Source organism: Papilio machaon, chromosome 1, assembly GCF_912999745.1.
Source record: "Papilio machaon chromosome 1, ilPapMach1.1, whole genome shotgun sequence".
NCBI lineage: Eukaryota > Metazoa > Arthropoda > Insecta > Lepidoptera > Papilionidae > Papilio > Papilio machaon.
The window spans coordinates 8942574-8959448 of NC_059986.1; the positions used below are offsets into that span (position 1 = coordinate 8942574).

Sequence of the window (16875 nt, forward strand, 5' to 3'; positions counted from 1 at the left end):
AACATACAAGAACGATGAGACGATCGATTTTAGTCGGCCTATAGCTAGCTGTAAATGTACATGTAAACTCTACAGGATGCAAGTGAAAGCTTAAATTTGTGGGGGGGCTCGACTAACCCCGTTTTCAGACACCCCCACCCTCCCACGCAAACAGGACGCAGATTTTATAGGGCTGTGTACTGTACTATTTGTAATTTATTATCGTTTTTGTTAAAATAAAAGCCTATTAGATATAATTCATGTATTTTTTTCGAGTCAGAACAACTTACAAACGGTGAGAATATCTAATATAATTACGCTTAATAGGTTTATTCATAGTATATACATGTATAACAAGGATTTTAACAATTTTTGCTGTGTACATATAAATCAGAAAAATAATATCCGAGCAAGGGAATTAAAAATTGATTTAGACTCGCATATCTATGTTTGTAACTGAAAATATTGTCAATATTTTGTTCACTTTATTAATTTTTGTTTTATCATATACTTCTACCCTAGCAAAGCCCTGAGGAAGTGAAACCGAACGGTACAACCCTGTAGGCTAGACGTCAGTGGGCGCGTTCGCCCACATTCCCCCCCTTTCAAGGTCGGCTCGAGTGGGCGCGTTGGAGTGAGACAGCTATATCCACCCCCAGTGAAAGTGCAAGTGAATGCGCGAGAGAAAATCAATCTTGCACGGGGCAGTGGGTAGGGGGGAGCGGGAGAGGGGCAGTGAAAAACTAGGTGAACCGAACCCGACGTCAGGGCTGGGCTCGTGGACAATATTAATGGAGGTGTAACTAGAGTCAAGCGACAATACATTTTGAACATTAAACTTTTCCACGTAGACACACCGTTCAAATAATACTGAACCTCGATTCCTAGAGTATAAAAATTAGTGTAAGAGTCTAATAAAGTGAAAAAACTGCCAACACTTTTTTGTTACAACAACAATTTTAATTATAAAAGATTTCTGTGCACCTTATACAATACCTTACGTTTCTAAATGTATCAAAAAACTAGAATATAAACATACTAAAATTAACACATCAGTAATTAGTTCGGAGAATCAGTAGCTTGTATGAGATAATTCACGGCACGCAGCGCTATTGATTTTCAACGTTGATAAACATCCCCCGACGTTCCTGCCTAACAATTTGCATGTCTATAATTACATATATGTATACGTAACCCTCTCGTTTTACATCAACGAGCAATTGTTCACTCCGCTATCAATTCTGACATCCTGATACATATTAATGTAAAATAGAAACAACTTGCTAAGAAATATCCGTGTAGGAGGTAAACAAAATTATCATAGATTACATAGTTAATCTCCTTTTGTTGTTATTTTTTGATATTTGTTAAGTACTATGGTAGTCGTACATTAATACTTCCAGTAACTTTGTTTAGCAATGAAAATATAATTTGGCAACGGCTACTTTCGTAATAAACAGTTGTTTTTAATTGAGTTCCTCTCTTTAGGTAGTTTAACTGTGACTTAAATGTTCTTACTAATATTACAAAAAAGAGGAAGCAGGTGAATGGAAGGATAGATGGAAACTTACCACAAAGATTACTGTCTGGAATAGCACATAGGCCAATTACTAAGTTTTTTTTTTGTTTTAATTTCGCGGCGATGGAGTTGCGTGTCTATAAATCAAACTTTAACAAACTCTATAACATTGCAATATTTAAATTATAAGCATACTAGCTGTCGCCCGCGACTCCGTCCGCGCGCAGTTAATAAGCTTATATGACACGTTCGTAGATTTACCATAGCAGCGCCATCTATTAATTACATAACATCTGTTAGAATCATTTTGAGTTAACAGATAATTGTGACTGTCAAATAATAACAGACAAATAATTAGCAATAAATTAAAATTGCGACTATAATTTGAGATTTAAACTATCCTATCTCTCAAGTTGGATCGAACTGCACATGGTGTGCGAATTTTATCATAATCGGTTAAGTGGTTTAGGAGTCCATTGAGGACAAACATTGTGACACGAGATTTATATATATATTAAGATTGTCGCAAAGAACCTTTGTGAATTCGCTCTAATGATTTGCGATTTCATGTTACCATTCGCACGTTCGCCGACTGTAAAATAAAATCGATATACGCGTTCCCGCAAATTCCCAGAATACGGTACATTAGAACATGCACAACTATGCTCCCTATTCAAATTCAGCTAGGGGCGGTTTTGTTTTACGTATGCAGCGTATATTCGTGTGAGAGGTAACCACCCTTTCTCCCACCCTTTACGGTTTACCTCAAATCAGGTACAGTTTGATTTTTCAACGCTTGATAAAATGTAGCGTTTGATTAATGCTTTTATTAATTACTTATTCGATGGTAAATATATTCATAATAACTTTTTTTATCTAACAAAATTTTAGTACAATTGTTTGCATTTTTTTTTTATTTCAAACTGTATCTATATTTTTTTTCCACTTTTGAATTTAAAAATTGCATTAAGTTATATCTTTTCTATTTCATTATACGTGAGACATATATACCTCATTTTATTATCATCGCTTAATTTAATACATAAATCCTTTTTATTACACGATACTGTTAAATATTTGTGTTGATGTTTTTTTATCTATGCGTCATAGGCAAATTTAATGGTTGTGCAGATTAATAAAACACATTCGTGACTTTCAAATTCATTCTTAACTTTTTAAAGCATTAATTTTATCTTTTAATGTAAAAAAATAAACACAAATAACTAAGATATATCGATATACTCAATTACAATGCTATTTTTTAGATTTAAGTAAATATAACGTTATATTATTTCTATTATAAATTCACTTAACACGCTCAGTGCCACCGACACGATACACGAATTCAATTTAGTACGTAAAAATTGCAGTGGCATTGTAAGTGTTAAAAATACGCACGCAATTTAATAACTAAACAGCTCTTTTAATTCTATGTCATGGATTTCTAAAGTTATTTGAAAAGTGAACTTAGAAATGAGACTTTTGTAATTTTAGGAACCGTCCCCCATAGTGGTCATTTTAAATATAGCCGTGTTTAGTACGCTAACTTATAACAGATATCTTTCAAGTATTTTAATTAGAAATTTCATTTCGTACTGTCTGGGATTCCTACAACGCGGCTTGATTGACAACGTCGTTCAACTAAAACAATACTAAAGTTTAATTACATATTCAAAAACTTGTCAAACAGGCATAAAATAGTAATATAAATTATTTAATTAAAATTCGAATAATAGGTAAAAACTTATAATTCGAGATTTAAAAAAAAAAATTACAATCATTGAAATCATTTAACTGATAAATCTTTTTTTTTAAATCATTAACATAACTTTTGACTGTTTGAAACGTTTCTTTTTTTTTTACTAAATATGTGTGTATAAGAATTTGTTTGGCCCTACTTATTAGTCCAACTTGTGAATGTGTATCGCACTTAACTACAAAAATGCTCTACAGTTAATTTGATACCGGGTAACTTAACAAATTTACATAGGCATACACTGCACGACTCTAACCCTGAAACAGGGGCGGCTGCGGGAAGTGCGCGGAGCGAGGGGTGCTGTGCGGGTGCGGGGGCGGGTTGCCGAGCGACACACATCAAGCCTGGGTCGATAAGGACACCCCGACAACGATGCGTTCGCCATACGCAACGGCTGCGGTTCTCAGCGGAGCCGGAATTAGTGCGTATTATATACTAAATACTATGAATTGATACTTACCAAGCTGCTATGATGAATAATGAAGTGAACTCGCAAGACGTATGAACATTAACTTATAATTCACAACACCTACAAAATAAGATTTACATGGTAATTTCGTAGTTTAAAAACAACCTTATAGGTTAAAGAAAAAAAACTTGTTCATAAAAGTTTAACCTAAAAAATATCTAAACCAATATTACATTTATATTTCACCGGTCGATGTTATTCAATCGGAAATATAAAAGGCGATTGTTAAACGAGTGATAGTACTTCTGCTAGACCATTAACATACCTGCACTTAAAGTAAATAAGTTCCTATTTCCACCTAGCTATTAGTGGAGCGATTCCAGCCGTGTAACTGGCGTCACTCTTACTATTAGGTACATGACTGGCCATTGTTTTTTATCGATAGCACCGATGGAAATATGGTAAATACTCACTCAAATAGCTAAGTGGAAAAAGGGTCTAATATGGTTTAATACATACCAATAACCTAACAATTTTATATGATTAAAATATGCATGTCATTAGGCGCGGACTGTAACAAATAATCCAACGTAATATAACGCATATCTACTTGAAAACCATTTCCAAACATAGTCTAGCTCGATTCAAATCAGATAACGACTGAGTACCATCTGGGAGCCGCTAACGAATCTTGAACCGGCCGACCATGTAACGAGATTCTCCCCTCGCCAGCACTCGAAAGACTCCAACAAGCCTACTATGGCAGAGCCTTTATCAATCTTAAACCTCTGTGGAATAAAATATTCAAAAAAAAACATTCGTAGTAATAGTTCTGAATATTCCTAGCAGCTAACATTTTTTTTTTGTTTAAAACCTTTACTTTTAAAAAATAATTTTAATTTTAAAAAATATATGAAATTTGTCTTAGTTACCGGTGCCACAAAAACATCTATAATTACTGGTATGTTAACCTATTACTAATCAGATTTTTTATTAAATTTATCTATTGAAGGATATAAGGATTATTAAAAATGAATAACGACGTAATTCTACAAATACAAATCCACTTTAACTAACGATAGGCGATGAAATTAGGTCTTTACATGTAACCACACTTTCCTAAACTAGTAACACAACCTGGCCAGTAATAAATAAATCAACGTTCCATTTTCAAGAATAGACGTTAGGTACATCGAGTGCAAACTTCCTCGAGCCCGGTTCTCACGCAGGGGGGGCGCACTTCACCTTCCACCGCCCACACACCCTGTAACCTAAATCCTCCCTCCTACCTCCCTCTGCCGCGTCTAGCCCTGAAACGACCTCGAAAAGTCGAGAACCCGAAGTCTTAAAGGAAAAACTCTTACAAATTCAAGCTATTGAGACAGGTAACAAATGAGTTGCAATTAGACGGCATTGTAAAGTTCAAAGTCAGCGTACGTTCGTTTATAACTTCTTTGCAATTTACCTTTTCCTTATTCCGAAGTATTGGTACATTTTTAAACTTCTACTGTTGGATATATTAGAATAATAACCCATATGTTATAATTCCAAAATCAAAATGTCGTAAAAACAAAGTTTCATTAAAATCGAAAGTCATTTATCAGTTACTAGCTGTCGCCCGCGACACCGTCCGCGCGCAGTTAAAAAAAAAATGAAAAATAGATGTTGGCCGATTCTCAGACCTACTGAATATGCTCACAAAATTTCATGAGAATCGGTCAAGCCGTTTCGGAGGAGTACGGTGACGAAAACTGTGACACGAGAATTTTATATATTAGATCTATTTTTTGCAATGTTTAGGGCACAAAATTAAAAACTGCTGCTGAAAACTCTGCCACAGTTTCAAACGCAATCTGTCCAGTTTTTAGAAGGCGACCAACGAAATGTTTCAGGTCAAGTATTGTAGGACTATAAAACGACAGTCGCTCTCAAAATTACAGCAATTTATTAGAAACCAAATAATGGATACCGTAACCTCGATCAATCTTTGTCAGCAATATTGAATAAAGTTATTTGGATTATTTTCCCGTTTTGCGGTTGAGCGCAAATTTGCTCTACGTAGGCTCACTGCACTATTATAATTTATAGAGGTAACCGTTACCAATACTCTTAAAATAAAGTTTTATTGGTATATTTTAATTTTCGTAAAATCTTCTTTAAATAATTTATTGGTCGTGTTATCACTTTAAATTTTTAATTTCAATGGAAAAATCAGCTTGATTTACTAAAAGTGTTTTAAAAAATCAAGCTGATAATGTTTGTTTGTTTAATATATATGTTAAATAATTTTGTAAAATGTTTATTTAAATGTTATCAAAACATCTTTTGTATTAGTCATAAAATGTTACTATCTTTAAAAACAACAATAAATATTTTCAAATATTAAACTTGTCAGGAAAACCAGACAGAAAACAGCAGGAAAATTACAACGCAATATTATTTTTCATATTACTAAATACCAGGAAATGAAACGTTGCAACGCAATTTCAAAGACTTTCAAATAAACATGTTTGTGCGATGTTGATAACGTATGCATTCGTCATCTGATATTTTTATATAACACGTTTTACGAAAACTAGATAACCTACGTTATTACGCCTAAAAATTATTCAGTATAAATGTTTTTATAAAATATTTCCTTAAACAAATATTTAAAATAGAGCGGGAAATAACAACTTCTTTATACTTAAGTCTAAGTTCTATAAAGATTCTTAGTATTTATAGTCACAGTAGAAAAAAGATAGAAAGAAATGAGTTATGCGATCCTCCATAAGTTCTGTTAACTTGCGTAAAATTATACAAACAACCACGAAAAGGAAAAATATACTCTAATTCAACGTAATAAAGTCTGAAGTTATTGATACATTTGGACATTAACTTAATGTGCTATGTCCCCGTAATGGGGCATTGGATATACATACCGACAGTTTTGGAGGTGTAGGTGAATTTGAAATTCATCCGCGTGCACATCTTTTATCAATCAAATCAAAGAAATCGACGAAATAGTGAAGCGAGCGTTGCCTACTTCTAATCGACGGAGAGATGGATACACAAAATGAGAATATTTTCCTTTGGTATGCATCGCCTACTCTGACAAATTCACATCCCCTTCCCATCCATTCTATATAACTAAAGGCTGGGAAGGGAAAGAGGAATACACATGAAATATACACATAAAACTATTTTTATCAATTCTATATTAAAATGATTTATTATACTCGTAATTTTTAAAACATTCAACATCTAACTTTAATATTATGTTAAAGTCAAAAAGTTTACTAAATAAAATCATACGATAAAAAACACGTGTAGCCGTTATCAAAATTTGTGCATTGAACGATAGCCTTCAAATGTTGGGATATATAAAAAAAAGCAAATTTTATCACGGCTGATGTCAACGACCCCTTTATCAATTTAGCGAGATTTCGCGGACATGCAAGCTCGACGTCGCAACGATAAGTGATGATAATGTAATTATATCTTTACACAGCCTGTTGCGTAATGAGCAAGTACCTTGAAAGATTGAAAAAAATCTTAATAAACGATATATTTAACCTTCCCTTCCCTTTGTTTCCTTAAAAATAATAGCGCTTCTCGAAACCAAATGCGCCCGATAAATGATAATTTTTTTACGTGATTTTCAATGTATTTGATAGTGCTGTGTGGCTTGTCCTTATTTGAAATTTTGGATAGGAAAGGCAAATGAACAGCTACATTGAAGTACTTACACATAATTGGTATATTCACCTGTCCCGGTGTCTCTACGCAAAATAATGCTAGATACGGAATTTCCGTACCGGACGTAAACCCGTTTTTCGTAGTTGTTAAGATTCAAGCTTTCAAATGTACAGTCATCCTGATATTTTAATTTTACATCTCTAGAGTAGCGGTTGCTAAATTTTACAGACTTTTTTTTGTTTTAAAACTTTAACGTATTATGAAAGAAAGGTACTACGAAAACTATAAAAATTAAAAAATATTGTATTTTTATCCTACTAACAAGATGATAATTTTCTTTGCCCGTTGTTTTTATGTGTTGTTTTGTATGTTTGTAAATTCATTTGTGACGACCAAGATCCTTAACGACTAAACTGATGTTGACAAACGTTAATCGATTTCCCTGTTTTTTTTTCTACATTTCTAAATAATTTTCCCATGTTTCCGATTATATTTAAAAACAAATAAATAAAATAACATTTGATCCTTTTCACAATTACAAAGCAAAAAAAACACATCACAAAGTAATTATAAATACACTAGCTGTCGTCCGCGATTTCGTCCGCGCGGAATGAAAAAAAAACCTTACTAGCCTATGTGATCTTACAGGATATGTTCTACATCTACACTAAATTTCAGCGAGATACGTGCAGCCGTTCTTGAAAAAAAAAACAATAATCCATCCAAACATTCGCATTTATAATTAGTAAGATAAAAAAGTATATATATGACATTACAATTACATGAGAAAAACGAAATATTTATAACTAATGCTGCAATTCTAACCGGTAAGGGTGAATAAGAAAGTGTTATATAAACCATTACAGTTTATTTTGTTTTAAAAATGGTCAAAATCTATGTTTTAAAATGCGGCCAATAGATGGCGCTATTTCATCCATTGTAACCTCAATAAGTCGGTATTTTTTTTTAATTAAAGTAATTTTATTAACAATGAAAATATGAATCAGAATGAGTATAATAATAATAAACTTCACGATTTTTTTATCTAGATAAGCTGTTTTGAAACGTTATAAAAACTTTTTTTTTATCAACTGTTTTTTTTTACCCAAGTGTATTTTGCGGAAACCGAAATAATTTGTATATTCATCATCAGCTCACTATACGTCCCCACTGAGGGGCTCGGAGCCTACCCCAAGTTAGGGGTGACTAGGCCATAGTCAACCACGCTGGCCAAGTGCGGGTTGGTTGACTTCACACATATCATTGAATTTCTTCTCAGATATGTGCAGGTTGCATCACGATGTTTTCCTTCACCGTAAGAACGTCGGATAAATGTACATATGTAAATCGAAAATCGAAAAACACATTGGTACATGGCGGGATTAGAACCCAGGACCTGCAGATTGCAAGTCAAGTGCTTAACCCCTGAGCCACCGACGCTCTCATTTGTATATTATACAATAATAATTTACTTCAGTAGATGTTAAAACCAGAAATATAATTTACAATGCATCCACAGCATCAAAGCGGCGCCAAAATATTTTCCACTCATTATTATTTGCAAAAAAAAAACTATAATAATTAACACTTCAAAAAATTATTTACTTTTGTTAATTATAATTAAGCATTAATTAATGATTTATATATGCAAATTTCAAGGAAGATAAAACTACCACAAAATAGGCAACTAAAAAAAAATCGGTGGTTTTTTCAACTTATTTATAGTTTCGAAAGGTGTCAAAAATATTTTATACATCGATCGACAATAATGTCTTATCTATTATTAGGCGACTTTGTGAAAGCTTTAAGAAATGGGTCAGTCGAACCTTTCAAGAGCTAACAAAAGGTAAAAGTACAGACGAAAGCGCCTGAATATTTTACTATGTGTATATCTAATAATAAGATCCACAAAAGATCACACACATATCTATTTCAAAAAGTCCATATGTTTAATTTACATTCATACTTCTTTAATATTAATAGATAAGCCGTGTTAGTACAGTCTCTAATCAAACGTAATAATAATCTTTCAAAACATAGTAATTAATTGTATCTCAACCCGTATCTTAGCCCGCAACTTTATAGAATTTAAAAAAGTATCCTATTATATGCCTAAAATATGCGTTCATCAACTCATTCCTTTCAAAGTCCCGACAAAATCTATCCAGAAGTTTCTATAATTACCCGGAACCAAAAACCCTTGCGGACAGACAGACGAAGTTTTTTTTTAAATTGATTTTTCGTTATTAGCAACGTAAATATATTTTTTTTTAGATATTGCATACAGACACTCCAATTTTATTAATATTAGGTCCTTACATATGAAATTGGCGTTTTGTATGGGAGGAACAAAAAGTCGAATATTTTTTAATATAATATATTTATTTAATCAAAGTATGAACCATTATTTTCTATGCATTTTTGCCATCTCATAGGTAGTTCATTGATCCCTTTACTAAAAAAAACCAGTCGGACGGGAATCAATAAAATCTTTGAAGGCGATTTGGACTGCCCCATCGGAGTTGAGTCCCCCAAGGTCCGGGGAGTACGGAGGATGTCTTAGACTTTCCAATTGAAGCTCTTCTAATTTAGTAGCTGTCTGTTGCGCAGTGTGTGGTCTAGCGTTGTCGTGAAGCAGCAGTGGCGTGGAGCGATTGACCAGCCTAGGTTGTTTAGCCGCTAGCTTTTCCATCATGGTTTGCAATTGCTGACAATAGACATCAGCCGTAATAGTCTGGCCAGATTTGAGAAAACTGTAATGAACAATACCGGCACTAGTCCACCAAACGCTTACAAGTAACTTTTTTGGGGTTAATTTTCGCTTGGGGCAGGATTTGGCTGGCTGGCCAGGATCCAACCATTGCGCTGAGCGCTTCCGATTATCGTAAAGAACCCATTTTTCATCACAGGTAATGATTCGGTTTAAAATACCTTCATTATTGTGCCGGCTTAGTAATGTAACGCAACAGTCGACGCGCGTTTGCCGGTTTGCTTCAGTCAAATCGTGAGGTACCCACCTTTCAAGCTTTTTAATCTTCCCAATTTGCTTCAAGTGAATTAAAACAGTTTTATCACTAACATCGCAGCCTGCTGCTAACTCGGACGTGGTTTGCGATGGATCCGCTTCCACAATAGCCTTCAACTCTTCATTATCAACTTGAGTCTCAGGCCGTCCACGGGGCTTGTTCTGCAGATCGAAATTTCCAGAACGAAAACGTTGGAACCAAAAACGAACTGTGTTTTCTTTTGCAACACGACCGCCATACACATCATTCACCCTTCGAGTCGTTTCCGCAGCACTAGTGCCACGGCGGAACTCGTACTCGTAAATAATGCGATATTTTAAGTTTTCCATTTTGTAAAATGAGTGACGCAAACAGAAAAAAACAGAAGAAAAAAAACAAATGAATAACGGTCAACGAAACACAAATACATGAGTCTATAGCTGTACAAATTTGAATTTGGAATTCCTTCATTCGAGGAGAAATTCGTGATTAAAGTGGCCAGTACGAAAAACGCCAATTTCATATGTAAGGACCTAATATATTCTTTTAAAGTTAAGTCTCCAAGTTATTTTAAAGCGATTATTGATATGTCGTTTATTTTCTTATTAGTCGACGAGTCTTCTTACAACATGTATTAAAATGAGTTCAATCGATAGCGGCCCTGAACAGTTAATAAGTAAATGGAAAACTGTCCTTCTAATTATGAGAAAATAGGTTCCCTGGGAAATAACACAATGCCTATATTTTACCTTATAAACGATAACTTGCATTTAATACCATAATGTCAAAACAAATTACACTACTTAAGAAGTTGTTATCGATTTTTGAAGCTTTAAAAATTCACTCAAACTCGCTGTAATTTGGTGAAGTCTTACTTGCGAAATATTACGTGATTTCGCAGTTAGTTTCCACGAGGGTTCTGCTATTGTTTGAATAAAAACGCCAAGACAGAACAGTGCTGTTTTGAGAGTAAGTATTCCAGCAGAACTGCAATGTCTACTGTTCTATGTATGAAATACAAGAATTGTAGAACTAAAATATATACTATTCTGTATCGGCATGTACGTCCAAATAATAGCAGTACTGTTCTGCTACTTTGTGCTGCCCTCGTGTGAAACTACAATATATTCGGGCCGCCTAGCAACTTCAAGACGGATGATGTTCGTACGTACGTTGCATTCTACGAACACAATTGTGTCGACAATTTATCGTCCTATTCATCAGCGGCCGCATGTTTTATGCAACTAGCTTGAGGCCATATGCAAAACGTATGAGGGTTGATTACAATTAGAAGGATGTACGTAATTTAGATTCAGGGTCGTGGTGCAAATAAAAAGTACGTTAAGAGCCGACATACACGGACTGTCTCAAAAAGTCGGTACCCACAGTTTCGAGCGGTCAGCGTTGGGATATTAGTAACGTCGTTCGCTATACACGAACCGCTGTTAAAAATTCAATATGCCGCTTATAGCTTTCGATACCGACTACTTGTCGGCTCTCAGAGATTAGTATTCTGTCGAACCATTACAATAATAGCTCACAAACAAAGTAAATTATAGTGACAAAATACACGTAAAATGTACGTATATTCATACGGTAGCAAAATTCAAAACGCACCATTACGATTTGGCCAATTAGCATACATTAAAGTTAGTCTTGGCATTGGCTGTCAAAGTTTGCATGCGACCTCGACAATGTGCGGCTCATTTGAATGCTGCTTAGAGTCAACGCACTAAGTGGTGCTTGCTAAAATATCCATACATCATAGAAAAATTACATACTCAGATAACTAGTGATTGATAACAGTTGTCAGTTTCAATATAATCTTTTACAAGATAGTAATTTTGAATAGTTCATATATAAGGCCAGTATGACGTAGAGTCAAGCGGTAGTATCACAACTAAATAACAGTGACGTAAAAAATATACTTGGAAATGAATAAATAGGCATTAGGGCTGGAACTCACGATGATCATCCGAGGTCTTATTAATGTGTGCCGTAATAGGGGCATTTAGAAAATTATAATTACTATTTTTTTAATTCATGAGTACGGGTACTGTATTTGACTTTAATAGCGACATCTATTATGCATAACCACTATTCTATACCTTATTTCTGATAATTAGGCGTCTCTAATTTTCATGTTTTTATTTTAACTGCAAAAATGCTGATATCTTAACGCTTGCATTAGTTTTATGAATCAAATACAATTGTTATCTATTCTTGTACCATTATCAAACATTAGGCGCTCTCTTATCTACGCCAATAGATGCGTAGCGCCATTTTTAATTGCAAATCAGTTTGATAAGGTTATACGTCGTATTGAATTATACACGAATACATTGTTTTCCGTAATCTATTATGTTGGTTATAACTTTGTAGTAAAGATTTTGTATGTTGATGGATCGGTTACCGGGACCTCTCCATACGAACAATGTTGTTTTTCATAATACATAACATTTATAAGGCACACCAAACACGGCTATCAAACATTACATTGTAAAAAGGATGTTTTCAATACTAGTCTAGACTTTCTTTTATCTAAAAATATTTACAACTTATAAATTATATTTTCTAAGTAATCACAGCATTTAGTGAACTTAATAGTTACGTTTTAATACAGTGCCATCTATCGATAATAAAAAAACATACTATAAAAATATGAATGCTGTGGACTCACCTTCGCAGTACAGCGTGACGTCGGCGAGGCTCTCCGAGTTCCAGAGGTTCGCGAACGACGTGGCCAGGTTGGAGCCGAAGCTGTTCCATTTCAGACAGTATTGCTGCTGCTGGGAGTCCATGCCCGGGCCGCCTCGTATACCTGCCCTGTAACAACAAACACTGTTGTTAAAGCTTTTCCTCAAGACAATAGGTACAAAAAATTAGTCCGACAAAAACTGTCGATATGTAACTGTTAAGTATTTATTCCTATACATTTTATGGATAATACTAGCGATATAGTCTACGAAATCAGGAGTTGTCAACATGTGGACCGTGGTACCAAGACCAGAGATAGTTGAAACTAACGACATATAAGACAATAGGCCAGGAGTAGTCAACATTTTAATCGCGGTACCTAGAGAACCGGTGTTTGAAACCGCTTAATTGTTTAAGTGTAAACCATTTCAAGTCAAATAATCAAATATACTTTCCTCTTAGGAACGAGTATCGTACAGTAATTTGTGACCATAAGAGCTATAATTAAGAACATAAGTATGTTGCCATAACAAATTTTCGACCTAATTGCATTGTGAACGTCAAATAACATTCCACCGTAATGGTTTGGAAATAAACATAGGTGGGCACAGTTAATCAAAAAGTTAACTTCGTTAATCGTTAATTCGTTAAATAAAAATTTAACTTCGTTAATCGTTAAAGCGTTTAATTTAACAAAATTTAACGCAAGTTAAAGTTAACAGTTAAAGTTAATTTTGGTTTATATTACGAATATAGGGCGCAAGCGGGAAATGGCCATACGAATAATCTCCGAATCATATGGACTGATTTTGTCTTGACTTACGAAATCTCGGGCGAGCGCTAATCCTATCTATAGTTTAGTTATATAATATACTCAAATAAAATTTTGACGATTGGGGTGATGTACTACTGCCTGTACGATACTAATGACATAGCATGCACTAGTTACACACACTTATATACTTCACTGACAATGATGGACAATTGACCTTTTCAGTCATTTTTTTATCGACCATCCAACTTCACGGAATTAGAGAACTAACTAAATTTAGACAACACAAGTTTTCTATTAGACAGTGAGACATACTCGTATTATGGTAATATTCAAAAGAATATCAATCTCAAATCTCAAACAAAATGCACTAAGAAGGGACATAAACGTAAGTATGTTTAATACATCTCAAATATAAAATGTCACCTATTTACTTCGGCCGACACCGACTGCGAAATAACAATAATTATACAATAAATGTTACAGAAAGAAGAGAACTTTCTTTAGAGTTTAGAGGGTTTTTATGACATTATTTTGTTACTTTTCAGTGCATTTTGTTTGAGATTGTTTTTTATGTTATTGTAAAGGTCACTTGTGCCGACGACATTTCATATATTAATTTTAGTATAACTCAATTTAACATTATTTCACTAACATAATTATTTTATCTTTTTCCTCATTCTTTCTCGTTTTATCGTATACTTTTTTTTGTAAACAAACAAATTATCTTCGCTATTGTCTTTGTGTAGCGCACGTGCATCCCCGACCATTAGAAGGGTTGGGGCCATAAATCCATCGAGTTCGTTATCGCATTCTCTGTGCGGCTGTCCATTTGATCCTTTGTTCATATTTTTAAAATGCAAAATTATTTTTCGTTGACTATGAAGAAGCCCCAAAAAAAACAAACGACGGTAATAAACACCTAAATCCCTTTTGTTTTTGAGGAATGTTTATTGCGTGCACATTTCGTCTTTCGTATTTTTAAATTTATTTTTCATTGTTTGTTTCTTATCTACGCAATGACAAAAAAATCCTATTTGTACGCTTTTTCAAATGAACCATAAATGATTTTTTTTTATATTTTTTGCTGTCTTTAAACTTCTATATTAAAATAAACATTTTCGTCGCCAACAAAGTTTAGTTGTAATTTAGTTACGACGTTGAAGAGTTATGCACACTTGATTATTTTGATTGCAATTCAACGCAGTGTTTATCTTTTTTACTAGATTTTTGCGTTTCACGTATAAGACAAAGTGTATAATTATTGTATTTAGAATAAAGTACTTTCGTACCTTATGTTGGTTTTATAACAAAATCATGTTCTAAAAAAAAGTGATGTTAAATAAATGAAAACCAGTTTTAATGTGAATAAAATGTAATATAGACTTTTCGAGATATTTGTGAAAATGTGAAATAATTAATAAACTTTGAAGGTGTCTAGCGCCTAAACTTCGCAATATTTGATAGAGGTAAGTTTGGTTAAATCGTCACTATTTTCTAACAAGGATTCTGTGGTACTCTTTTGATCACGTCTATCCCGGCCGCTCGGTGTATTGTATAACCTACATACACTCGCACTCGCTCGTTCTCGTTCTCTCTCGTTCTCGGTCACCATTCGACTCGCCGACGGTCCCCGAACATAGCCGAACTTACGAATGTAGCCTGATGCATAATTTAAATAAAATGACAACACGTCAATAAGTGTCTATTGTTACAATTAACGGACTAAATTAACGGAAGTGAAATTTAACGGAAGTTAACAAGAGCGTTAACACTTTTTGAATTTAACTTAAAAGTTAATCCGTTAAGGAAAATGTTAATTTCGTTAATTAACGATTAACGGATTAACGAGTTAATGCCCAGCTCTGGAAATAAACATACATTCATAAAACTCGACAACTGGAGCAATGAATCAATATCGTATCAAATACCACCTGTTTGGCGCCGGCACCTAATAAAGTTATACGATAATTCGACTATCCAAGGTTAATATAAACTTAACACATATTAACAAATATAAATGGAGGAAAATTGTTTAGTGATGTAAAAACTTTTTTGCGTAAATGTTATTTTAAATAAAATTACTAACAACAAGATTTCGAACTTATAAGTTTCGAATATTAATGCAATGTACACCTTTGACCTTCAATAACTAATTAGTAGATAGTTTAATAGTTCAGTAGTTTAGTCTATTTGAAGCATCATGTCGCCATCGGGTGAACAACCGCCATGACAGATGCGGGCCCCAGCAGTGGCCATGAATTCTTAATACCCATGCCTGCTCGTTCCCACGTTAGAGTTCAATTACGCGCCTGTTTTACAAGCTGTTAATGTTAGTATTAGTACTGCGCATGCGTTTCATAAACTTACATACTATCGTCTCATCTAACCATGCGTCATGTTATCGTAAGTATACTTACTACATCATCATATCGATAAGAAGTCTATCAAAATATCGATAAGTGCATCCACAACACTACTTTTGTACTATCTTGTTTTTTTTATTTTTCACGTTAGTTATTCAAATACTATTTTATCAGCTTCAATGTATCGTTACAAACACTAAGACGTAATGTATTAAACATTGCGCACATATTTAGTTAATTTGAATAAAACCTTTTGATCTTTTCCTGGGCCTAGAAACTAAACGCGTGATTGTTGTATTCAAGCGTCACCTAAAATTAAATCCCAAGCCTGCCCTGTATACGAGAACAAAGCTGTGCCGATATCGTATCGATTTGATTCCCACTCCGTTACAGCCTAACTGTACATTTGCATGCGTGCACGTATACCGGCCGGCTTAAGATGAGCCGGGCTATATCTATTGTCATCACAACGTTCTGTATACCGGTTGTACTACCGCGGGGCGGGAAGAGGGTCAAATAGGAATGGTCTTTGAAAATTTCGGCTGCGACCCGGTTCCGGAATGCAGCACACGCGCAGGCGTACTAGTTACGATGTAGGGGGAAAGGGGGGAGTCGGTTGCAACGCGTTGCGCAAACCACAACGGTCACTCGTTGATTCTACAAGCCCTGATTTCATTCGTCACGCACACAAGTT

The 16875-nt window shown here is 34.3% G+C and overlaps 1 protein-coding gene across 1 annotated transcript in view; it reads right to left on the reverse strand.

Moving 5' to 3' along the window:
• The window catches only part of LOC106719277 (zinc finger protein chinmo), a 41573-nt gene that overhangs the window by 10312 nt on the left and 14386 nt on the right, over positions 1 to 16875 (reverse strand). Inside the window, exon 2 of the mRNA XM_014513582.2 lies at positions 13027 to 13172. Coding sequence (XP_014369068.2) covers positions 13027 to 13172 — 146 coding nt within the window. The remainder of the gene's footprint in view (positions 1 to 13026; positions 13173 to 16875) is intronic.